The 26,285-nt window shown below is 38.8% G+C and overlaps 1 protein-coding gene across 3 annotated transcripts in view; it reads left to right on the plus strand.

The window, feature by feature from the left end:
• PDE8B (phosphodiesterase 8B) overlaps positions 1 to 26,285 on the plus strand; it is a 365,551-nt gene that overhangs the window by 312,722 nt on the left and 26,544 nt on the right. For all 3 annotated transcript variants that reach the window (XM_056824791.1, XM_056824789.1, XM_056824790.1), the window contains exons 11-14: positions 20,970 to 21,012; positions 23,106 to 23,183; positions 24,741 to 24,817; positions 25,917 to 26,081. In XM_056824791.1, the coding sequence (XP_056680769.1) occupies positions 20,970 to 21,012; positions 23,106 to 23,183; positions 24,741 to 24,817; positions 25,917 to 26,081 (363 nt within the window). The remainder of the gene's footprint in view (positions 1 to 20,969; positions 21,013 to 23,105; positions 23,184 to 24,740; positions 24,818 to 25,916; positions 26,082 to 26,285) is intronic.

The following is a 26,285-nucleotide window of genomic DNA, read 5'->3' on the forward strand; positions in this document are numbered from 1 at the left end:
TAGAATTGGGGCCAGCTTGGTGGCCAGCTAATTTTGAGTGTTTGGGGAGACTGCTTGGGAGGCCATGCCTTTTGCCTCATCTTGACAGATTGTTGGGCTCTTTGAAGATGGCAGATCATTCAGAAGACTATGTATGCTATAGATGATAAAGAAAATTGGTTTCCTTTGTAATCCTCTGCATTTTGTGTTATGAATTTAGGATTTTCCTGGGAAGCATCCTTAGGCTTCACTAGACTGCCAAATGGATTCATGTCACAAAAAAAGATGAAGATAACTTTGCTCTATCCTCTTACCTTCTTCCAATAAAAGGTTAGATGATAAATGATAGCATCCTTGGGGTCCATTCTTGTGATCCACCAGCCTCATCTGATCTATTTTAGGCTTCAGATGTGGGTGAGTCAATCTTCATTGACTCATCCGATGTCCAGCTAGAAGTGACCTTAGTTTAACTATCTTCTCCAATCTCCTCCTTTTAAAGTGAAGAACCTGAGGTCCAAAGAAACGCAATGAATTGCTCGACCCAAAGCTAATAACGAGGGAACCGCTAAGTGGCCTAGTGGATGGAGTGTCTGGCCTGGAGTCAGAAAGACTCATATTCCCGGATTCAAACCCAACCTTGGACCCTTTCCAGCCCTGTGAGCGCGGGCAAGACGGTGTTAAACTTGTTGGCCTCCGTTTCCTCTTCTATAAAGTGAGCGGGAGAAGAGAATGGCAAGCCTGTTGGGCAAGTTACTCAGCCTTGATGGGCCTCAGTTTCCTCATCTGTGAAGTGAATGACATCCAAGGCTTCTTTTAGCTCTAGATCTATCATACTAAAATGACAATAGGTCAGGTTAGAATTTTTTAATGCATTGCTTAATCCCTAACCTTTTATTGGAAGAAGATAAGAGGATAGAGCAAAGTTTCTTCATCTTTTTTTGTGACATGAATCCATTTGACAGTCTAGTGAAGCCTAAGGGTGCTTCCCAGGAAAATCCTAAATTCATAAAACAAAATGCAGAGGATTACAAAGGAAACCAATTTTCTTAAAATACAGTTATCCAAATCTTAAAAAAAAAAATTACAACCTTAGTTAGTCAACCAATAGGCATTTATTAAGAATTTACTGTGAGGGGACAGATAGGTGGCTTGTTGGACAGAGAGCCAGGCCCAGAGTTAGGAGGACTTGGGTTCAAATTTGGCCTCAGTTCCTTCCTAGCTATGTGACCCTGGGCAAGTCACTTAATACCAGTTTCCTAGGCCTTACCATCCTTCTACATTGTAATTGATATTTAGCATCATTTCTAAGATAGAAAGTAAAGATTTTGAAAAAGAATTTACTATGAATGAAATATTTTCCTACTTGCTAAATAATAGCTAGTATGTATTTGTTTGCAAAGCTCTTTATATGTTCTCTCAATGGATCCTTTCAACAACCCTGAGAGGTAAATGCTACCATTATCCCCATTTTTCAGATAGGGAAACTGATTCTGGGAAAGCTTAAGTGACTTGTTCAGGGCATACAACTACTAAATGTTGGAGGAAGCATTTGAACTCTGGTCTTTCTGACTCTTAAATCCAGCCCCTTGTCACCTGAGTTATCTAGCCCTCTCTGATAGAGAAGAAGTTGAGACACTATTTCCTAAAATAGTGGCAACAAAGAGAATCTGACTGGGGAGGAAAGGTAGGAAGGACAGATTAAATCTTGGAAGTTGCCATTTGTGTATCAAAAAGAAAACACAAGATAAATGTGTTTCTGTAGACTGTACTTTGCTACATTTTGTCCAGGACTAATTCTCCTTTTCACAGCTACTAAGAGTAAACCAGGAGGCAACTAGGTAGCCAGACCTAGAGACAGGAGGTCTTGGGTTCAAATTTGGTCCCAGACACTTCTTAGCTGTGTGACCCTAGGCAAGTCACTTAATTCCCATTACCTAGTTCTTACTACTCTTCTCCCTTGGAACTGACACTCAATCTTGATTCTAAAATGGAAGATAAGACTTAAAAAAAAAAAAAAAGAGTAAACCAGCTTTGAGATGTGATTTCCAGTATGTCCTTCTGCATTTCTCATCATTTAGGAAAAGCAGGAAAAGAGCTTCCCAAGTCAATGATCCCATGTCCCAAGCCCCGGGAGTGGTTCAGCATTCCTCTTTTGACAGGAGAGCTGCCCCCTCTGGTGGCCAGACCGGTCTCAAATCCAAAGATAACAAACTCCCTCATTTCCTTTCTCCCTGGTAGGGTAGGGCTGACCTCCACATGGGAAGAGGCAGCACTGAATTGAGAGCCAGAAGGGATTTTCAAAATTGAGGGGTTTTTATTTTACATTTTCCCAAAGATCCAAACAGCACAAAATCACGTGCTGAGGGTGAGAGTGAGTCAACAGCACATGTGATTTCTTGAGCACAAAGAAGCCCACGTGCTGTTTTCACTTAGGATCTGGCTCGGCTATCAGTGTTGAATGTTGGTTTTAACCTAAAGGTTTTTAGAGATCAGGAATGTGTGGACTTTTTGTGGCTAGGAAAAAAAAATTAAATATTTCCCACTGAAAGCACTGCTCTTCAAGCTTGAAAGATATTCAGTTCCCAGGGGAAAAACCTGACCTTTAGCATTCCGGTCTCTGTTAGCATCATTTTGAGAGAAACGTGGGTTTTCTCATTCCATAGATCAGATACCGCTAGTTTCTCCATCCGGAAGGACCATCTGCCTTACCCAAGTTGCTGTCCTGAAGTTCTCCATTCTGTCCAGTGCCAGACCAGTCTCTCCAAAGGCTTTCTTTCTTTCTTTCTTTCTTTCTTTCTTTCTTTCTTTCTTTCTTTCTTTCTTTCTTTCTTTCTTTCTTTCTTTCTTTCTTTCTTTTCTTTCTTTCTTTCTCTTCCTTTCTCTCTTTCTTTCTCTCTTTCTTTCTTTCTTTTTCTTTCTCTTTCTTTCTTCCTTTCTCTCTTTCTTTCTCTCTTTCTTTCTTTCTTTCTTTTTCTTTCTCTTTCTTTCTTCCTTTCTCTCTTTCTTTCTCTCTTTCTTTCTTCCTCCTTTCTTTCTCTCTTCCTTCCCTCCTTCCTTCCTTCCTTCCTTTCTTCCTTTCTTTCTTTCTCTTTCTCTCTCTCTCTTTCTCTCTTTCTTTCTTTCTTCCTCCTTTCTTTCTCTCTTCCTTCCCTCCTCCTTCCTTCCTTCCTTCCTTCCTTCCTTCCTTCCTTCCTTCCTTCCTTCCTTCCTTCCTTCCTTCCTTCCTTCCTTCCTTCCTTCCTTCCTTCCTTCCTTCCTTCCTTCCTTCCTTCCTTCCTTCCTTCCTTCCTTCCTTCCTTCCTTCCTTCCTTCCTTCCTTCCTTCCTTCCTTCCTTCCTTCCCCATACCTTCCATTTTGGAATCAATACTGTGTGTTGGTTCTCAGGCAGGAGAAAAATAGGAACTAAGCAATGGGGGTTAAGTGACTTGCCCAGGATCACACAGCTAGGAAGTGTCTAAGGTGAAATTTGAACCCGGGACCTCTCCTCTCCATGCCTAGCTCTATCCACCAAGCTATGTAGCTGCCCCCTCTAAAACACTACTTTCATACATCATTCCTATTTACAAAGTAACAGTGACTCCTAATCTGAACTCAGAAGCCCCACATTTCTTTGTCCCCCTGATCCTACTCAGTCTTATCTTTTGCTGCTTCTAAGCATTAATCATTTTTTCTTCTCTCTCCCTCTCTTTGGACCAGAGCTCTTTTTATATATTCAGCTCATTCTTACATCTTTGTCCAAAAAAATGCCCTTGACTACCTTTCTCTGCTAATCATACGATATAGACCCAAAGCCTAGAAGTACCTCAGAGACTGTCTAATCCAGTCCTTTCATTTTATAGAAGAGTCTCACTCCTCTCTATATAAAATGAAGGTGGGTATGGATAACCCGCTCACACACACACACACACACACACACATAAGCACCCAAATGTGATGCCATTGCGGGCCTAGGGTGTCCTTTACATGGACCTCACTTCCCCATCCCCAATACACATGGCATTTTAACCCTCTATTTATTAGCTCCTGCATAGGGCATAGGAACAGGTAGGTGGGTGCCATGGATAGAGAGCCAGACTGGGATTCAAGAAGATTCATCTTTGTGAGTTCTAATCTGGCTTCAAACATTTATTAGCCGTGTGACTCTGGGCAAGTCATGTAGCAAGCCCAGTTTGTCTCAGTTTCCTCATTTGCAAAATGATCTGGAGAAGGAAATAGAAAAACCACTCCATTTTCTTTGCAGAGAAAACTCCAAATGGAGCCACAAAGAGTGAGATAAAACTTAAATGACTGAACAACAAATCTTATATACAGATGAGAAAACAGGTTTATAAAAGTGATTTTTTTTCCCTTATTGTTGTCAAGTCAATGCCACTGAGTCTGGATTCTCAGCCTCTGATTCTATTACACTACAGTGTTTCTTTGCCTGGATTTGTTTTCTAAGTCGTGTCTCTGCGTGTGTGTGTTGTGTGTGTGTTCAGGGATGGGGAGGTGTCTTGGATGGACGTTCTATAATTATCAACTTTATAATTGACTTGTAAACTCCTTGAAAACATCTTTTGGATCTATTAATACCAAAGATGAATACATTATTGATAAATGGAATTGAATGAATGAAAATGTCTTAATATTAGAACCTGTGAGTTAAGATCCCAGATCAGAGCTCGCATAGGCATTGTTGACTCTTCAGAACCATTCAGAAATAATAGTCCTATTGCTCCCCTGCTTCCCAAAGTTGTTGCTGTTGTTTGATAGTCCATTTTTCATTCACATCTGATTCTCCAAGTGGTTTGCCATTTCTTTCTCCAGCTCATTTTATAGGTGAGGAAACTGAGACAAACATGGTAAAATGACTTGCCCAGAGTGAGTCACACAGCTAATAAATGTTTGAAGCTAGTGTCTTTTTTATGATTTTTAATTTTATTTTTATTCTCAATTTTATAAATTCCTCAATTCAAAAGAGATTTTGATAGATGCAATAGTAGAGAAATGAGGATTTTATGTGAAACCAATAGTCTCTATCATAGCTAGTGTTTTGAGGCCAGACCTTCTCCAATTCATTTTATAGACAAGGAAACTAAGGCAAAGAGGGTTAAATGACTTGTTCAGCTGAGACTGGATTTTAAGTCAGGTTGTCCTGATTCCAGGCCTGGCACTCTATCTAATGTGCCACCTAGCTGCCTCTAACCCCAACATCAAAAATTTGTCTCAGAATTCAAAGGATCCTATGTTCTAGTTTCTCTACAACTTCTTGTAAGCACTCGGGATTACAGATGTTCAATAAAGAAAAGGTGGGTTTTTTTAATTAATGGACAGAAAATGGGGTGGGGGAATCAAAATAATTCCTGGGTAGAACTAAAGACTTGCTGTAGCTGGCCTAATTCTGGCTGGCCCTAGGTCTCTGAAGCTCAGTCAGGACTTGGCTTCCACTCTAGTGGATCCTACTCTCTTCCTCATTGGTGGGCAGCATGATTCCTATCCCAGATATCAGAAGCCCAGCAGGGTGGCTAGTTCCATCAGGTCAACTTCTGCTCAGCAGCATCTTCCCCAGCTATTGTCCAGGGTATCTGAGTGTGACCTCTCCTCTCTCCCAGCTTTATTCCGCCCTTTGGAGCCCATTTAGAGTGTGTGGAAACAGTCTAGGCAGTTGCACAGTAGATGGAGCATTCAAATCCAGTCTCAGGCATTTGTTAGCTGTGTGACCTCAGGCAAGTCATCTACCTGTGTTTGCCTCAGTTTCCTCATTTATAAAATGCTCTGGAGGAAAAAAATGGCCAACCACTCAGTATCTTTGCCAAAAAATCCCCACAAACAGTACTGGCATGTTCTGATACATGGTCAGAAGGGGTTGGACATGAAGAGCACTAGCAATGGCCAAGTGTGTCATTCAAGCACCATCTCTCAGGGTGAAGAAGAACAACTGAAGAGTCTGTCCAAATCAAAAGTTTGATGTAGATATCATAGATATAGAGCATGAGGTCACCCTAGAGGTCATATGTTCCAATCTCCCAATTTTGTAGATTAGGAAATCGAGGTCTGGTGTGGAAAAGAAACTAAAACAAGTTCTAGACTTTCTGCCACTGTGTTGGAACAAGCAACAGTGGGAATATTAGAGAGAGAAATTGACAAGATTGACAGTTGGTGGGGGAAGGGGGAAGGTGGGGGACACTGGGAGTGGAAGTTGGTCTTGTGATGAGCACTTCCTTTCTGGCCTTGGAAGTGGGAGGCATTTTTCTTCTTTGTCAGTGCCTCTGTTTTCTTCAGCCAAAAGATGCCCTAGAGCAGGTAAACATGGACCCTCGTAAGGGGCAAGCCTTTCCCCAGACTTTGGTCACCCAGCAGGGGCCTGATAAGGACCATTTGTAGTTGAATGACTGTCCTGAGGTTCAGCTCCCTCTATGCCCCCTGAAAAGATAGTCCTCTTATCTGACTGTGATATTCAAATAAGATAAATTTTAATAACCATTTCAGATTGGAGAGGTATCAGGAAAGAGGGAAGAGGGAGGTCCCTAAATAAAGTTGGAGTCTTTCTCAGCTTTGGAGCTGAGGCCAGGCCTCACAGGATGGTGGAGGGTTTCTCATATTCCTGTCTATGCTATATCTATGCTAGTTTTCTTAATTTCAGAATCTTAGCAGTAGACAGCAAACAACAAGAAAAGTTCTGATTTGCAGAGCTGGTTGGATCTGTCTCTTTGGGCTAAAGAAAATAGAGGCACTTCTATCCAGAAATGAAGAAGTCAAAACTCCTCCCACATCCAATACAAGGAAGGAAGTGCTAGTCACAAGACCAACTGCCACTCCCAGGTACCCCTTCCCCCACCAACTAGTAGTCTTGTCACTTTTTTCTCTCTCTAATATTTCCACTGTTGCTTGTTCCAGCACAGTGGCAAAAAGTCCAGAACTTGTTTTAGTTTCCTTTCCACACTACAGAAGTTAAGTGACTCATCCAAAGTCACCCAGGTAGTGGGTGAAAGGATTTAGACTGAGGTCCTCTGTCCCAGAGTCACTATTCTTTCTAGTGCACCACAGTATTGGGTGAAGAGAACAGAGGCGAGTCTTACATGGTATTAATAATAATTATTATAGCTAAAATCAATTTGACAATGCAGTGAAGTAATTACTTTTACTCTTCCCATCTTGCACATGAGAAAACTGAGGCTGAAAGAAATGAAATCAGTTACCTAGGGTCATACAACTAGCAAATGTATTAGAAAAGGGATCTGAATCTAGGTCTTCCTTTAGCACTCTATCCATTCTCACTAGTTGTCTCTCATCTGAATGGCTTGTGAGTATTAGCCATAGGAAAGTCATAGTACTGACATTAAGGGGATCAAATCAGTCAATTCTTCAATTAATTCACACCATTCACTAGGTCAAATACTAAAACTGAAACTTAAATACTTTGGTAACATAATGAGAGGACAGCACTCATTGGGAAAGACCCTGATGTTGGGAAAGATTGAAGGCAGAAGGAGGAGACAGCAGAGGCTGAGATGAATCATGGAAGCAATAAACATGAGCTTGGACAGACTTTGGGAGATATTCAAGGATAAAAGAGCCTGGTGTGCTGGGGTCCTTGGGTCACAGAGTCAGACATGACTGAGCAAATGTTGACAACAGTTTTCTGACAAGGACAAGCTTGGAGTAGTAAGATGAACTTCACTCACAGTCTCCACCCATTGCTATATATCCCATCTTTCCACCTCGAGTCCATGGCCAACATAGCTAGATTCTCTTGACCCTTCTCCTCCTCTCTCCAGCTACCATGTGACAGGGTTCTGCTAATATAATTTTCCACTACTCATCATTGATCTGAGAGACCTCTTCAGCTTCTCCTGATTATCAGTCAGCCACATTTTCCAAGCAAGGTCACCTGGGGAAGAAAGCAGAAGTTCCCCCAAACTGTTTTTGTCATAAAATCGCTTTGAAGCCTAGTTGTTTTCAGTTGAGCAATTTAAAATGTGTTTTCCTGGTATATCTCCAGCACAATAGTATAAAGGTCTTTAAAACTGAAGATCCAGATGAAAGGTAATAAAAATTCATCTCTTTGTTTAAAATGAGAATGTGTCTCACGACTGCAGTTGCTGCCATCTGCTCCTTTCTCACTACAGTAACCCAAGCCACCCCAGTAAATTAAATCTCCCTCTAATGTCTTAGTATGACCTGCCTATCACATTACAGAATCTTACTCTCTTGAAAGGAAAAACTCTTATTATAACATTATAGCATCACTATGATGGCAAACGTTCAGATGGTATTTTTCACATGTGTCTGCAAGGAGAAATCTGGCCAAACCACATGGGATAGTCAGGTTTTTCTTAACTTATAAATACCGCTTGCCTCCTTGATTCTGATGTCTTTTTTTCAGGGCAGAGATGAGTTCTTTAATGCCTCTCCTGTGGTTCTAGTTCTAATGGAACATTTCTAGACTAAATTAGGAGAATTATTCCCATTTCCCATTCCTTGTCAAGGATAGCAGCCTCTCTGGTCATCCCTACACAAGTGGAAAATGTAGCAACACTGAGTGCCCCCCCAAAAGCAGCAGGTTATACACAGGGCAAAAAGCATTGGCTTTGGAATTAGGGAAGCATGGTTTTAAACCTGAATATCACCCTCACAAACCATGTGACAAATAGTGAGAATCCATTTTCTCATGTGTAAATAATCCATAAGGCTTCTTCCAACTAGACTCATCTGCAATTTTCTTTTTAAAAAAAGTCCTTCTCTTATGTCTTTGAATCAGGACTAAGTATCAGTTCCAAGGCAAAAGAGCAATAAGGGTGAGGCAGTTGGGGTTAAGTGACTTCCCAGGCTAGGAAGTAACTGAGGGCAAATTTGAACCCAGGACCACATCGCTCTCTATGTAATTTACTTCTAAAGTAAGAATTTCCCCTATTTCATAATTTGTAGTTTCTCTGGCCATTTGTGCCTAGTATGTCGGCCTATTCATACTTAATTGAGAATTGTTGAGGGATAGATAATGCAATCATCATTTCTCCAATAAGACTATATAGGGGGCAGAGGTCCTAGGTTCAAATCTGGCCTCAGACACTTCCCAGCTGTGTGACCCTGGGCAAGTCACTTGACCCCCATTGCCTAGCCCTTGCCACTCTTCTGCCTTGGAGCCAATACACAGTATTGACTCCAAGACAGAAGGGAAGGGTTTAAAAAAAAAAAAGACTATATATATCCTGAAATACATAGTCTCTGGTAGGATCAAAATCACAGATAGCATTACAACCTGTACCAGCCATTTTAACCTTTAATTACATGTTTTTTTCTGTTTGTTGGTTTCATGAGCTTAAATGTGATCTCCCCTAACTGTAAGCCCCCAGAGCTGAGGAGCTGATCTTAAAGGACTGAGAACATAATAGGTGTCCAACACTTGATGGCGGGTTGGCTGAAAGGACAATCACACAACTGAATAAATCTCCATTGTATATTTTTGAAAGCTTGACATAAAACCAAATATATCTTGTGTGATGGGTATCAAAGAGGCAAAAACTAATGACTTAAATATTCAGAAAAGACAATGTTAGGGTAATGTTAGGGTATGTTAGAGGATCATTACTTTATTTGTATTTAATCATCTAAGGGCTTAGGGAAGATTGGCAAATTGGGAAAATTCATCTTGAGCGGGAATCGTTTCATTGGGTACATTTGTGACCCCTGATCGTGGCACAGCACCTTCATAGAAGGTGTTTGTTGAGTAATTACTAGGGAAAAGGTATGTCCTGTGAGAATACGTGGAATGGGGAATGTGTTGGCTAAATGAAAGAAGGGCTGACGAATAATAAGCCACATTTCTAAAACACTTCAAAGTTTTTAAAGCATTTTCCTTATGGTAAGTTGTGCAAGTATTCTTATGTCCATTTTACAGCTAAGAAATCTGAGGGCACAGATAAAGTGTCAGAGGTAGGATTCAGAGCCAGGTCTCATAATGTCTCTTTCTTCCACACAACACGTTACCTAGTTAGCAGTTTAGGGGAAAAAAATGAGAGAAGTATCTACTTCTAATTTACCTAGATTTGGGAGAAGGAGAATGTGACCAATTCAAGAGGAGAGGAAGAAGAATGCAGCCATTTCCCGCCATACTTCCTTTAATCTAGATGCACCTTTAAACTGGGTAGAGTAGGTGTGCATACAGACCAGTCAAGGTGAACCAAATGATGCCAAGCTGATGTGAAATCTGGAGAATAACCATGATGCATCGAAATTGGGGAATATTGAAGAACTGGGATGGAGAATAAGGGAAACTGTCAGGGGAACCAATTAGAGAAGACAACATTGTTGACTTAAACAGCAATTATAGGAGAAAATCCATTCCGATGACAGTAAACTGTGTAGCAGAATAATTGAAGAAGAAGATGGCTGTGGAATGGATAAGGGAGTGCATTTGAAGATAGAAGGTAAAGCTATCTAGAGAGTTGTACAAATCGTTGTTTTCTGAATTGCATGGGATCATAGATCAGGTGTTGGGAGGAGCCTTAACAAGAATCATTCCCATACATTGAGTGAGGGTCATTGTGCAGCTTTTCATTTGAAAATAACTAGCAAGAGATTATGAGAAATTAGAATTTGATCAAAAATACTTTTATTTACCACCTATTGTTGGACATTTTAAGTTGACTATCCACTCTTAAATTTAACATGTGCAAAACTGAACTCATTACCCTTCCCCTCGAAAACCTCCTCTCTTGCTAGTGATCACAAGCATGAAGGCAAACTTTGTGACTCAGAAATTGAACTTCTTAGAAATTATATTCAATTTGTTAAACTGTCATCACGGTACTTTCTCTTCAGTGTGCTCCATAGAAACCAAAGTATCCATGAATCTTTAATATTAAAAATTTCACTTTCATAAATTCACTGGGATACATATTAAAATATTATTGTTTTAACTGACATTATTATTTCAAGCATGTCCTAGAGATGAAGGATGCAATTTTATATTATGCTTATTGGAGATCTCTCCTTTTATTCAACATTTGTGCCTTCAGACAGACCCTAAAGTAAAACAAAAAAACAAAAAAAAAACCTGTCAGGTTTTGTAGAGGGATGGAGAGTGAGGAAGACAATTGAGAAAGAGACTGAATTTTAAAACCATATTGCCTTGTGTGGCTTACTTTTATGGCAGCTAGTCTACAGTATATTAAGCAGATCTGGGCTCCTTTTCCTCCTTTTCCTTCCCTGTGATAAGAAATAAGAAGACCTGGTTCCCCTATCCACCCTCCCTAGAATGTAACCTCTTAGAGGGAAGGGTCTTTTATTTTATCTCGGTATCCCAAGTATCTAGCACATACCAAATGTTTATTGATTATTTAACTGATAGGGAAATCCTATTAATTGAGAAACCCAAAGAGATGAGGGTAGGAAAGGAAGTTCTGTAAACCTCTGTGTATATCCTTTTTCTCATTCAAAAACTGAGTCCAGAGAGACTTGGGGAAGTCCTAAATGAATGTTCAAGTCATAAGTTCATTTGGAGTCCATTCTACTCTCGTCAAGTGTACTCTTCACTTAAGTAAGGGTCTAGTCTTTATCCTTTGGGGTTCTTTGGTGAATTTTATAGACATTAAATTCTTTAGTCTTGCAAAGCCAAAGAGGAGAAATGTTTACCAAATAAAGCTTCCCAGGAAGTAAACATTTTTTCTTTTATTTGATGCTTATCTCATGACATGCATTTCTTATTGACCACACCCAAAATATGGCGTCCCATTTCAAAGCAAAGACAAACTGGGGACAGTGCGGTTGGCAGGGCCATGATGGGACATTTTGACACCAAAGGCATGATGCCAACCTGGCACTGTCTTTCCATATAGGATGGTTGCTCATGTGAAATAAATGAGATTTTGAACGAACAGCATTTCCAGAAGCACAGGACACATGGAAATGGAGCTGTTTTAGCCCTCTGCCCTTCCATTATCACTCATTTTTTCTTCGTGCTGTGTCTTCTCTTGTTTAGATCTCTGGGGACTTGATTTATAAAGCATTAGTCCTGGTGATAACTTGGATCTTATGCTAATGGCAGTACAAATGAAGCAGTGGTGTCATTAAATAGTTTAATGACTCTCTCTTGAGTGCTAGTATAATGAGAGTAGAAAAATGTTGGATCTTGGCAATTCTCTTATGCTCCTGCCAGAATCCAGCATGCATATGCGAGTTCACTTAAAAGTGCTGAGCAAAATTGCCATCGGTTATTGGCAGTTCCTCAAGATTGAGAAATTTGAAATAGAGAGAATTTTCTTTTTGAAACTATTTAGCCTCCAGTTTCTGTTTGTTGATCACGAAGAAACGTATCCAGGCTAGATTATGAAAAACTAGTGAGGTAAGCACAAGTGCACAGCTTATCAACTCAATTTGCTCCAGGTCACAAATAAAACAGATGCTAGACATTAGGCTATAGGAGAGAGAATCTTCGTAAATTAAAATCAGCGCTGCGTCAGCTGATGGTTTATAAAATATCACTGTACTCAGCCATCCTCTGACACACACACACGCATAAGGACACAATGGATCATCAGCATTCTCTAGCTAAAAGTTGGGTGGGTTTTCCCATGTGTTGGGTTACCAGTAGAAAGCCTTGGATTTCAGAAGACCTCGAGTCACCATGGGATTGAATACAAACAAACAAACAAAAAGCACCTGCATATCCTCAAGGAGCTCACATTTGATCAGAGAAACATGCACCCGTATAACTACAATGCTGTATTAATTATCCATCCACAGACATTTAGCATCTGCTCTGTGACAAATAGAGCAGGTAGGCTGGATGGAGCTCCAGGCAGACAGTCGGGAAGACTCAGTTCAAATCTGACCTCAGACAGCAAGTCACTTAATCCTGTTTGCCTCCATTTCCTAATCTGTAAAATTACCTGAAGAAGGAAATGGCAAACTATTCTAGTATCTTTGCCAAGAAAACCCCAAATGGGGTTATGAACTGCCCAACACAAATGAAAAAAGATCAAACAATCTGTGATAAATGCAAAGTGAATCCCAAATAATTATAAAAACATGAGGTGCAGGGAAGAGGGAAATGAATCAGGAAAGACTAATGTAGGAAATGGCATGTGAGAAGAGCTTTGAAAGAAGCCAGAAATTCTAAGAGGTGGAAGTGAGGATAGAGTACATTCTAGGTATGAGGTACAAGGTATGCAAAGGAAAATCTGAACCTATTAGGTGACGTGTGAAATAGAGTACAAGGGCCAGAGAAAGAAAAGCAATGAAGACCATTCATTTTTTAGTGCCCATTCATTTCCCCCTATCCCTTGGCTTTTCTTTCACCTTCATAGGCTCATCGTGCCTCCTACCTTCCAGCCTTCTCACTATAATGTACCCAAGAGTAACAAAAATCTAGATTATCGTGTTCTCCACTTCTAGCAAAACTATCATTTCATCATTTCATTGATAATCTGAACTTTGGGTTGAGACAAAAGTAATTGAATCAAAGAAATTATTTCTGGACACGAATGACTGAATTTTCATAAGAAATTTGTTCATATGAAGAATTAGTCTTCTCAAGGAGCATTTGAATTTTATAAGAGGTGTTTTTTAACCCAAATTTATCTCAAAATGGAACAGTGTAGGAAGGTATTTTTTAATTTTTTATTTAATTAGTCAATTTAGAACATTTTTCCTTGGTTACAAGAATCATGTTTTTCCCTTCCCTCCCCCGACCCCTTCCCATAGATGGCGCGCAATTCCACTGGGTTTGACATGTGTCCCTGATCAAGACCCATTTCCATATCATTAATATTTGCTCTAAGGTGATCATTTAGAGTCTACATCTCCAATCATATCCCCTCCACCCAAGTGATCAAGCAGTTGTTTTGGGGAAGGTATTTTTGATCAAGGAAGCCCCGTGTTTGCCAGGTGCCTACTGTGCCTACAGTCATCTGCCCTCCTTGCCATGTGCCAAAAGAACAAGAAATCAGCAACTTTTTAGCCTACTGCCGATAGGTTGTGTTTCCCTAGACTACATGACCTAATCGGTTAGCAGTAGACATAGAAAATGAGGTTTGGAAAGCTTCCTGAGAGCCCACAAAACCATTGTTCCCAACATCAATGTGCCAGGCACTGTGCGAAAGGACTATCAAGAGACAGATGTTTCTCTTAGTAAGAAAGGAACGAGGGTCCACAAAAAGGCAGGAATCATAAAGGAACAGCTTTCTCTTGGGATTCATTCTTGTGCCAAAGGGCAATTTATTTCCAGAAAAGAAGTTCGATCAACACCGCTGAATGGTGCCAATGGGCATCTCCTCCTTTTCTCCCAACCCAGCCCAACTCACACAGTTGCCCTGCCAACATCACTACCTAGAGTTCTTCAGTCTGTGGGAGAGAGATGTACAGTGATGCCAGGCTAACTGTAAATACGCGGAACAGGAAAGGACCAAAACAGTCTACCCTCAAGGAGCTCACCCTCTAAAGGGGGAGACAAACTGCAAAGAAATTTGTACCAACAATCTACAAAGGATAAATTGGAGATAATCAACAGAGAGAAGGAACTAGCATTAAATGGGATTATGAAAGGATTCTCATAAAAGGTGGGATTTTAGCTAGAACCTGAAAGTAGTAGTGACCCCCAAGAGGCAGAGATAAAGAGGGAGAGAGTTCTACAGATGGGAGGCGCAGCCAGTGTTTTAAGTACAAGGGATAGGGGGATGGAGTATCCTGTTGGAGGAACAAGGCAGACCAGTGGCGGAACAGTGAAGTCAGAGCTCAAAGCCTGCTTTAGACTCTCCAGGAGTCCCACAATTGAATTAAATCCCCATGGGGCAGAGGAAGAACAGCACCAAAAATAATAATAATAATAATAATAAATAAAAGGGTTTAATGTGTGTTGCAGCGCTGGAGTGGTTTTATTTATTGTTTTCAAAGAGAAAATCTGAGTGATTAAGGATTGCTTCTAGCCTAAAGTAGAAAGAGAAAACAATTTGCAAGGAAAGATTTGTATTTACTTATGGCAATATCTTAGATTCATACCCAACTTAGAGTCTTTGCCGCAAGTGGTCTTTATCACTAAGAAAAACCATAAAACAGTTGCTCACAGAAGAAATAAAAAGTGGAATGGATGAGTCACAGCCTTTAGTCACATTAGAGGCCCAATATTACAGATGAGTGTTTGTCATATAATGGCTCTTAATGATTCCTATAATTATGTAGAAGAATCTAAGCTGAAGAATACAACAAACAGCTCCCCTTCAACACTTCACTGTTATATTTCTCAGAAGGCAGAAACAAACGTTTGTTCTTCTGTGTATAAACTTAAGTAGGGTTGAAACTTCCTTCTGCATATAGATCTGACGGTGAACTTCCTGGTTCTAAGAGTTAATATGAATTTGGCTTCATATTTTTGGCAACTTCAAAGTTTAAAATGCAGTGTGAGGGTAGCATAATGAATAGAATGCCAGATCTGGTTGGCCTCAGATATTTCCTAGCTGTGTCACTAAACTCTGATTGACTAACCTTTATCTCTCTTCTGTCTTAGAACTGATATTAAGACAGGAAGTGCTATCTACCTCCAGAGAAAGTTGGATGCAATCAAAGCATATCTTTCACATCAGCTTATTTAGGTTTTTATTTCGGGGTTTTTGTTTTTGTATGAGTGTAACCAATGTGGAAGCAGGTTTTGCATGATGGAAAAAAAATAAATTTTTAAAAAATGAAGGACAAAAAAATAAAAAGACAGGAGGTAAGGGTTTAAAAAACAAAACATAACCCAGTGTGAGGTGATGGAGAGAACATTGGATCTTGAGTCAGGGATCCTCAGTTCAAATCTCCATTCTGCTATTTATTTCTGGCAGGTCTTTGGGCAAGTCACTGTCCAAGCTTTTAGTTGGTAGGGTCCCTTCTGGGCTTAAAATCTATGCTTTTTGTACTAGCTTTAACTACCTTTATTTTTACATTTAAAGTATTTGTCTTGCAGCTTTTTTAGTAGAAACATTTGTTAACAGATGAATTTTAGCAGCAACAAAGCAAGGAAACATACATATTGACATACATAGTTGTGTGGACAGAGGGGCTGGGAAATTTGGGTCTCCAAGACTCCAGACCCAGTACTCTATTCACTGGGCCATGTAGCTATCCCTGATAATTCTAGTTTTAATCTCTCATGAACAAAAAACAAATGGCAAAGAGAGTAAGATCCATGTACCCAGTAGAACGGTATCAGTGATTACTAGTATTAATGTAATTGGCCCACTGGCCATTAGCTTAAGTGATCATCAAAGTTTGTGATCCCTAAAGGAGCTGATAATGAATAAGAAAGTAGTTTTAAAAATTGATGGGACATGCACTGATTTCCAGGGATTGTTAATGCCACTTGTTGGCATTTCTGTATGTGTACCTTCCCACCTCCCATGTCTCCACTGACCCTCTGGTGTATGTGATATTCTGAACTCAAACTTACTATCTTTATGACCTTGGCCAAGTCATAATTTAAAGAAATCAGAATTGTCTGTTTTGTCTTTTATTGTTGAATAGCCCCCCCTATAGCATATTCATGTGGAAAACTATAGGATGTGTGTTTTTTATGTTAGTTAATTTTAATAAACAGTTTGGGTTTTTTTTTTTTATTCTTTGTGATGAGGGATGGGCAGGTAGATGGAAAAGCCAACAAAGTGCCAGACTGGAGTCAGAAAACTCATCTTCCTGAATTCAAATTTAGCCTCAGACATTTACTTTCTATCTGAACCTAGGCAAGTCACTTAATCCTTTTGGCTTCTGTTTCCTTGTCAGAAAATGAACTAGAGAAGGAAATGGTAAGCTTCTCTAGTATCTTTGCCAAGAAAACCCCAAATGGGATCAAGAAGAGTTGGACATGACTAAAACAACTAAACAGGAAATTGAGGGATGGCCCTTTGGGAGAGGAAAGTAGAGGGATGCATTGAGAAATGTATGTTATAAAGGAGAAGAATATATCAGTAATTTTTAAAATCTCCCTCTAGCATAGTTGTGAAAGGTACCATTCTCCTTTCTCCTCTAATATTCTTTGTGATGTGACTTTATATTTAGGCCATGCATCTATTTGGAAATCATTGTGGTTTGCTGGTTTAAACTACTGTTTCTTGTCAAATTGGATTTTCCCATTAGTTATTATACAGTTGGGACATAATTTTATATTATTGGGCTTATCAGACATCACATAATTATCTAGTCTATTCCACTGGTGTAGTGTTATATTTTTTAACTAGTATGAAATTATTTTGATGACTCCTGCTTCATAGAAATGTAATATTTTTTTAAGTTTTTAAGCTTAAAAAATAAGAGAGGGAAATTTTGTACCCCAACGGAAGCTTGGACTTTTAGTATGGAGAGTGGGAAAGAAAGGACCCCTTTCTCAAAGTGGGGTTCAGGGGAGACAGCAGAAGTAATGAGAGGCTCAGAGAGAGGAGAGGGGATTTGAAGATTTTCCCCCTTCTGCCTTCCCTCCTTAGCTAAGACTGCTCTCCCCAATTCACTCTTGTCCCTCTTGTCCCCTCTCCACTACTTGAGACCAAAAGGTCTCCCCTTGATCTGTTCATTCACACTCAGCTTGGGGAACAGATAACTTTTAAGGTTAACTCAATCAGGTAATACAAAAGGAATGACAGGCAGGGAAGAATGGGAAAAGGAAAGTGGGAAAAGGGGTCCCTGTCTCTATCTAAACCCTTTTCTTCTCCCTCCTCGAGTTTGGGAGGAACTCAGGCCTTGGCAGCCTGAGCCCCCTGAGAGAAAGTCAGGTTGACTCACCCCTGGGAAACAGGAGCTGAGGTAAAGTCTACTCAGTTTTCTCTTCAGACAGTCCCTTCAATTGGGAAGTGTTGGGGGGAAAGATTTCCAGTCACCAGCAGGAAAAGTGGGTAACCCTCAGGAGAAAGTCTTTTTCCCAACTTCTCTCTTCAGCTTCTCAAGACCAAGAGACCCACTGCTCTCTCAGCCAGAGTCTTCTCCTTTGGAATCCACTCCTGGGGCCCTTCCCCTATTGAGGTGATCAATTTTACATACTCTTCAATCTGGCACTTTTTCTCTAGTGCCAGTCTCTATCACACTAGTATGACATGATTTTGATGACTCCTGCTTCATAATGTAATATAACTTAAGTCTAGAAATGTTGATCATAATGAATCATTTATATACACATATATTGTCATTTAGGCAGAATTTTATTTTTAAAATCTGCATCAATATTTATTAGTGATATTAGTCTATAGTTCTCTATCTCTGCTTTATCTTTCCTTTGTTTTATATTAAGATCATATTTGTTGGCATAAAAAGAGTTGGGTAAAATGCTTCTTTCCTCAGGCATTGAGAGTAATTTTTTGAAGCATAAAAATCTAGTACGCTTTAAGCATTTGATAGGATTTACCTAAAATTTGTGGCAGCAAAGTGGCAGAGTAGATAGAGCACTAGGCCTGGAGTTGTGAAGACCCAAATTCAAATCCAGCCCAGGGTATGTATCAGCTATGTGATCCTGGGCAAGTCTCCTAACCCTGTTTGCCTCATCTATTTCTTAATCTGTAAAATGAGCTATTGAAGGAACTGACAAACCACTCTAAAATCTTTGCAAAGAAAACCCCAAATGAAGTCATGAAGCACCAAACACAACTGAAATGACCCAGCAACAAGAACAACAAAAACAACAAACCTGCAATTTACCTGCATCAAGGCTCTCCCTAATTTTGGTAGTTCATTTATAGCCCATTATTTAATGTTTCTTTCTAAAATTTAGTGGCTTAAGATCTCTATTTTTGTTTACTTTTGCTATTTCATAATTTTGTAAACAATCATCAATTACCTTTCAGTTCTCCATTTTGTTAACATAAGGCTATAGATAGTAGTTTCTAATAATTCTTTTTATTTGTTCTTTATTCATCAAAAATTAACCTTTTTAATTTTTTTATTTAGTAATTTTATTTTCTCTTCTCTTTTTAAAAATCAAGTTAGTCAAAGTTTTTGTAAATTTGTTCATTTTAAATAAGCTGGTAGTTTTGTTGGTCATTTCTGTTGTCTTTTGGTTTTAAATTACCTATTCCCTAATTTTCAAGATTTTTTCTTCTGTGCTAATTGTAGGCTTATATATTAATCTTCTCTTTCTAATCAGTAGTGCGTATTTTCAGAAATATCATCCAAGGATTGCTTTAGCTAAATCACAGAAATACTGGTATGTTTTTCTTGTATGGACCATTTGTAGGTTAATTACTGTATTCACTGTTTTCTTTTGGAGGAATGACACAGATTTCTCCTTTTTATTAAATGTCCACATTTTCCCATTAGTGAATAGTCTCAGTTTTTTAGGCTGTTTTGTTTTGGTTTATATTCAGATTACTCTTGCTTTTTTAGAATATGATATTCTACTCTTTTTCTGGGATTTCTCATAGATGCCTAGTCTTAAAGGGCTAGTGAAACTTTACTTTCCTCTATAGCTATTCTGAGATGTAACTGCTATATGCCTTGGGGTTCTAAACTTGTGACTTCTCTCAGATGGTGAACTATCTAATTCTACCTATCTTATTTCCCATCTGCTTTTCAAAAGTCTGGGTAGTTTTCTTGTTTTTTTCCTTGAAAATAGATTTTTGGACTTTTTAATAATGATGTATAATATTTAAATTTATCTATGACCATCCTGTCTTCAAGGTCAATCATTTTGAATTACATAAAATTCAGGTTTTGTTTGTTGGTTATTTGTTTTTTGAGACTGGATCTCCCAATCTCACCTAGACTGGAAGTGCAGAGGTCGCTCATAGGTTGGATCCCACTGCTGACTAATCTGAGAGCTTTGACCTGCTTCATTTCTGACTTGGACTGATTCTCCCCTTATTTGGCAGCTTGGGGGCTCATATTGATGCTAAACTTAATTCAGGCACCTGGTCAGCTTTGGCCCTCTTTAAGCTCAGAATTCCTGAGTCTCAAGTGATCCACCAGCCTCAGGTTCCCCAGTAGAAGGGATGAATAATGTGCATGTATATTTTTTAAATTGCATTTTATAAATACTGTTACCCAATTTTCTTCTGCTTTTACATTTTTGAATTCCAAATTTCTTATCCTTTTCAGATCCTCTCTTATTTTAAAAGAATCTCCTTCATGTATTCTAAGTTCTCTAGTTTGTTGTTTTATTTATTCTTTCATTGATAGCTCTGATTTTCAATATAATTTTCATTTTAATATCTACTTAAGTTTTTTCTTTTTCTTTTATGCTATTCCATAGTGTATTAGTCTTATCCAGTTATCTCTGTCTGAGATATACAAAGGATTTATTGTATTGCTGTCTTTTTTCAGTAGTAACCTTTAGTCATTTGTGTGTGTGGTGTCACTGTGAGTTTTTCTTCTTAGGATTTGGGCTTATATATTCAGCCTTTCTCTATTGGCCTTTTTTCCCATTATCCTTTTTCTTCTATCCCCAGCCAAAGGAACACAACAATAATATATCGTCTTCTCAAAACACTTAAGTATATTTATGGCAACAAATGCTGGATCACTATATGCCTAGAGATTTTAAAACTATGCTAGATTTGGGACTACTAAGTATCTCAGTAGATTGAGAGCCAGACCTAGAGACAAAATGTCCTGGGTTCAAATCTGATACTTCCCAGCTGTGTGACCCTGGACAAGAAGTGTCTAGCCCTTGCCACTCTTCTGCCTTGGAACCAATACTTAGTATGGATTCTAAGGCAGAAGGTAAGGATTAAAAACAAAACAAAACCCTGTGCTGTGTTGCCAGTAATTGAAATGTTCTGATCAGAGGCCGAGGGGCGCTGAATTAAATGACCTCTTGGGATTCTTCCTTTGCTATGGTTCAGTGATTCTTTGAGAGTCTAAAGGTGACAGGATTTACAATTCTCTCCATTGGTTGCCTCTTGCTCCTTTTCATAGCTGAGTCAGCATCCATTCTCAGAAAGCCTTCTTTGGAGAGATTTGGGAATAATGGAATTTTTTTAAAAAGAAGGAAGTAAAAGCAGTGCTTGAAATCTCTCTTTATTTCCTTTTTAATGCCCTGTTTTATTCTCAACAAATTTAGATACACAAGATTCACCGGGATTCAGGAGACAAGTCTCAGTCAGGTGAGACCATTGTAATAAATGTTATACCTCTGTATGCTCTGGCAGGTAATCTAGTGGAAATGAAGTACAATCAGCCTTTATAGTGTCAAGTCTGAACTGGTTTAGACCATATTTGTCACTCTCAGAGATTACGTCGTGTGACAATTGAACAATTCCCCAATTTTGAAGGAAAACAAAACATGTTAATGGGTGATTTGGGACGATGAACATAGCAATATGCTAATTCTTGGTATTCTTTCCAATTCAGATTTTCTTTTCTCCACTTCCAGATGAGAAAACTTCAAGTGACAAGAATGGTCCTAAACATGGGATAACCAAAAAGCTACTCTCTTAAGGGAAATCATTGTTGACCTACATGCACTTTTCTTTTTCTCTAGTCAGTGAAGTACCAACCTCACAGATCCACCCCTGATTGATGTGAATTCCCTGTTTTCCCTCTTTACTTTCCATCTTTGATTAATTATGGTTCATTTCCCAGGTACCCCTTCTTAGCATCATAGACTGTAAGGATCCTGCACAGATGATTTAGATCTTCTTCTTCCTGCCAGGTTGAACCACAGATGAGACTACTCAAAAAAGATATTCAAATCCACCATTTCCCCCTTAACACTTGATAAGCAAGAAATATCTGCAATTTCACTTAAGTCATTTTGCTTTTATCCCCTAACTTCTCTCTCAAAATTCTTTCAAATATTTACCTAAATCCTTCTCATTATCAAGTGGCAATGTGGTGGAGCAGGGCACTTAAAAGTCAAAAAGCCTGGGTTGAAATCCCAGCTTTTCAGGAACAGCTGAGTAGCTCCAGTGGATTGAGAGCCAGGCCTAGAGATGGGAAGTCCTAGGTTCAAATCTGGCCTCAGACACTTCCTAGCTGTGTGACCCTGGGCAAGTCACTAGCCCTTACCACTCTTCTGCCTTGGAGCCAATACACAGTATTGACTCCAAGATCGAAGGTAAGGGTTGAAAAAAAAAAAGAAATCCCAGCTTTTCTACTTATAAACTGTATGACCTTGGCCAAGTTGTTTGACCACTACTGGTTTTAGTTTCTTCCACTATAAAAATAAGGGATGAGGGTTAATTGGGTTAATTTCTGAATGCTTTTTCTCCTATATGAAGGATTTATGGGAAAACATTTAAAAAAGACATACAGGATGAGAAGGATAAGTTTCCATTTGCCCCATTGAAGGGAGTGCCTCTAACAATGAAAATACATTTTTGAAAGTATTAAAATATATTATTGACAGGTGCTACCGATAGATAAGTTGGGTTATGAATTGAACAAAAGGAAAAGAGAAGGATAGATTGATTTGGGGGAATTAATATATTTCTTTTCTATTATCTCAGAAATTTGAGTCCCACAAAATCCCATTTCTAACACTATTTTTCTTCTGGTAATGCTATCCTGTGGTGAATCATGGGATAGCACAATGCCTAAACAATTAAGATTGCACCTGATACAAAGGGAAATATAAAGAAACATTGTGTATATAAATAAGTGGCAGAACAGTACTTATGATGATAAAATTGAGATCACATATAAACAGAAGAGGAGGTAAAATGTAAGCAGAAAGTGGAAGAGTACAAAGACCTAACAAGCTGCACTGGCATCCCTAAAATATTTTTTTTCTTAAAATAAAGGATCTCCAACATGCTGGGCAGATCCCCCTATGAAAGATTATGGAATGACATGGAAAAGAATAATATGGGAAATGGTATGGGCAGCTGGCAGATACGAAAGGAGCTGCACTGGCTCTTAGCTTTTGAACAGCATTTCTAAATCACAAATATTCTTCTACAGTGGAATTTTTACATTCAAAGAAATAATATCCTAATCATACTAAATATTTCTTCAATAATATTAATAGAAACAATATTAAAAAGAGTAAATATTTTAAAATTGAAAAGAAGCAATAGCATCATTATATAAATAAAAACTGTTTTTGTTACTGTTTCAAGAGTACACGTTTTGTTTCTTAAAATTATTTTATAGACATAAAGGAGGCAAATTTTTAAGTGTTCAGAGTACTCTATGTAAAATTTTGCCTGTGAAAACACTGAAAACTAATCATTCTCCTAATCTTATTATTTTATAGAGTCTCATTCATTTAGATATAAGAACAGGAGGAAAGAATCTATTGACGTTAAATCAATAACATCTCGAAGTAGTGATGGTAAGAAAACTTCCTAATTTATGTCTGTTTTTTAAATGCAGAAAATAAGAAAGGAAAGACATCATGAACAGAAAACTGGCCAACATATAAAGCAGAGCTAAAATAATCCAAAGGAAGTGGGAAGCTCACATGTGTTTTGAGGGTTTCAAAAATAATAATTTATAAGGTTTCACAGTGTTTTTCTTCTAGATAGATAGGCGATGAGTATAGAACTCTGGTCTTAGAGTCAGGAGAAACCTACATTCAAATTCTCCTACTGACACTTAATAAATGTGTGATCTTGAGCTTAACCTGTGACTTCTAGGCAACTCCCTAAAACAAATCCTAGAGTCATAAACCACTCTCTGTGGGGACTGGAATAACTCGTTTTCTGTGAATTAATCTCATTAAACCCCATCTAAAGGCAATTTAAATCTTCTAGATATACTAAATAAAGCACTAATAAACTCTTTACTGCTCCCTAGAGGAAATCTGAAAAAAAAAATAAAAGCAATTTAACTAATGTTGAAGTCATATTAACTCCTATATGTGTTTTTGGTTTGGGTTTTTTGTTGCAAAAACTTAGAATTCGAGGAGTAAGCTTATGAGAGATACACTCAAAATAATTTCTTCTTTATAATGTCGTTTGTTTATCTTAATTCAATCAGGCATATTTTTAAATTTTTTTTCTATTTCCACCTTCTTTCTCTTTTCTTAACATCCTTCTCTCTTTCCATACAACTGTTTATAGATTTTACAATATGTCATACTGTGAAATCAAACACCCAACAAGTGACAAATGTTTCCCTGTGTTTGAGGACTAACAGTTGCTTTTTTACTGGATGTCTCCACTAAGCTAACAAGCACTGGAGAACTTGAAACAGAGAGGAGATGGACATTTAAAGAATGTATTTTACCTTTAGACCAAACCACATTTAACTTCCAATAAGAACTTTTACTTTAAGTAAGGTGATGACTTAAGCAGGTTCTCACTACTAGTATATGAAACCATTATTCATAAGGTTAGATGGAAAGACTCAAGTCAAAAGTCATGAGACTTCAGTACTGGTCTCGGTCTTCATTATTGAGTAGGAGCTCCTTTGAACTGACCTGGAAACAAGATCCACTTTTCAGAAACATTTCCAAGGCTGAATAGGCTTATGGCTTTTGCATACTGGAACTTTCGCATGGTGCAGTAGGCTACAGGATGGGTCTTGTCTGGAAAATGGCCCTATTAGTAATTGTGTTTTGTCAGATGTCCCTCTAGAGTTCCCTGGCTAGGCTTTTGTGCAAATGATGACAGGATTTCTAACCATTCTGGAATAAGTGATGAGTGAATCCCATCCTTTTTGGAAAAACAATATGGTGGTCCCATTGAAGGCAGTGTCAGGCCTCTAGCTCTTCCCATGAGGGACCTCATCAGAAGCCATCTCTGTCTGAAGCTTGCAGCTATCTTCTGCCACCACCAGCATTTAGTTCTTCTGCCCTTTGGAGAGTGTGTCCTTCAGAGCACTGTTGTTATAAGAGTGACCAACACTAAGGAGGCCCAGAGATAACTCAGATATCTTGTCTTGGCAGCACCAAGTTTGCAGAATCGTCGTTATCCGTCTATGGCAAGGATCCATTCTATGACCATTGAAGCTCCAATCACAAAGGTAAAAAGTGATGACTATTCTTGGTCTTTAAGCAAAGAATTGTCTGTCTCTCTGCGTAGACATATGTGTGTCTGTGTGTATATATATACACATCTATAAAGATGGCCAGAAACCATCGAGATAGTCATCAGGATGGGGCCAGGTGTCAGTGAGTGGCAGAAGATGAAAGGAGTGAAAGGAAAAGTGAAAGGAAAAAGATTTAAGATGGAAATAAGTTTGTTAAGTATGGAGCTGGCACTCCAGGGGCCCATTAGAATGGATGGGTAGCTCTGGAGTATTACACTGGAGGAGGGAAATGAATATAAGGGGGTAGATTTAAAATAAGGTTTACACAGTGACAGAAAGGGGTTCAAATTGCTGGGAGGGGAAAGATGATCAAGTGGTGGTTTGCTAACCATTGAGGAATGAATTGAGACAGAAATATGACTTTTTTTCAGATCCAGGAGTCAATGTAAAAGATTTTCAAGGAGAGAGTTCAAAAATTGAACCCTAAAAATTACATCTATGTTTTAGAGATGAAAAGCTTGTGGACTCCTGCACAGCATATTGCATTTGAAATACATCTGTTAAACCTTGCAAATTTAATTAAAGTGTGGTTTATGTATATGTGTTTTTAAGAAACCTTATTCAATTTAAATGTCCCCTTAATCAATGAAGGACAACCCCTATTTATTGAATATAGCAATTTAATTATATAATTTAATGTTCATAGAAATTTTGGCGTTGGGATAATGGGTTAATAAATAAGCAGGTTATAGTTTACAATCCTTTGAAGTGATACGTGTGGTGGTAATTTACTTTAAGTCTGCTCTCATTTCAAATAAAAGTTAATTCCATAAAAAAAAAAACCAACACTTTACCAAGACCCAGATGTCTACATAATTAACTCATATTCTCTCCTTCTCTCCCTCCCTCCCTTTTCCTCTTCTTTCCTTCCCTCCCTCCTTCCTTCCCCTACCTCTCTCTCTCTCTCTCTCTCTCTCTCTCTCTCTCTCTCTCTCTCTCTCTCTCTCTCTCTCTCTCTCTCTCTCTCCCTCTTTCCCCCCCTCCTTCTCTCTCCCCCTCTCTCTCTCCTTCTGTCTCTCCCTTCTCCATCTAGGTCATTAATATAATCAATGCTGCCCAGGAGAATAGCCCAGTAACTGTAGCAGAGGCCTTGGACAGAGTTCTGGAAATTTTACGAACCACAGAACTATACTCTCCACAGCTGGGCACTAAAGATGAAGATCCTCACACTAGTGATCTAGTCGGGGGACTGATGACAGTGAGTAATGAGGGAACATCAAACATCTGGAAACTTTGTCCTTTTGTCAAGTACAAACTGGTGCCTGCTATCATAGTTTGCACACTTTACCGTACTTTATATATCTCAGTAATTGTCATTATTGTAGGCAACTAGTGCCTCTATGGACAAGGTTCTAGGCACGGAGTCAGGAAGACCTGAGTACTATCCATGTGACCCTGAGCA

The sequence above is a fragment of the Monodelphis domestica genome, chromosome 3 (assembly GCF_027887165.1).
Source record: "Monodelphis domestica isolate mMonDom1 chromosome 3, mMonDom1.pri, whole genome shotgun sequence".
Taxonomy (NCBI): Eukaryota; Metazoa; Chordata; class Mammalia; order Didelphimorphia; family Didelphidae; genus Monodelphis; species Monodelphis domestica.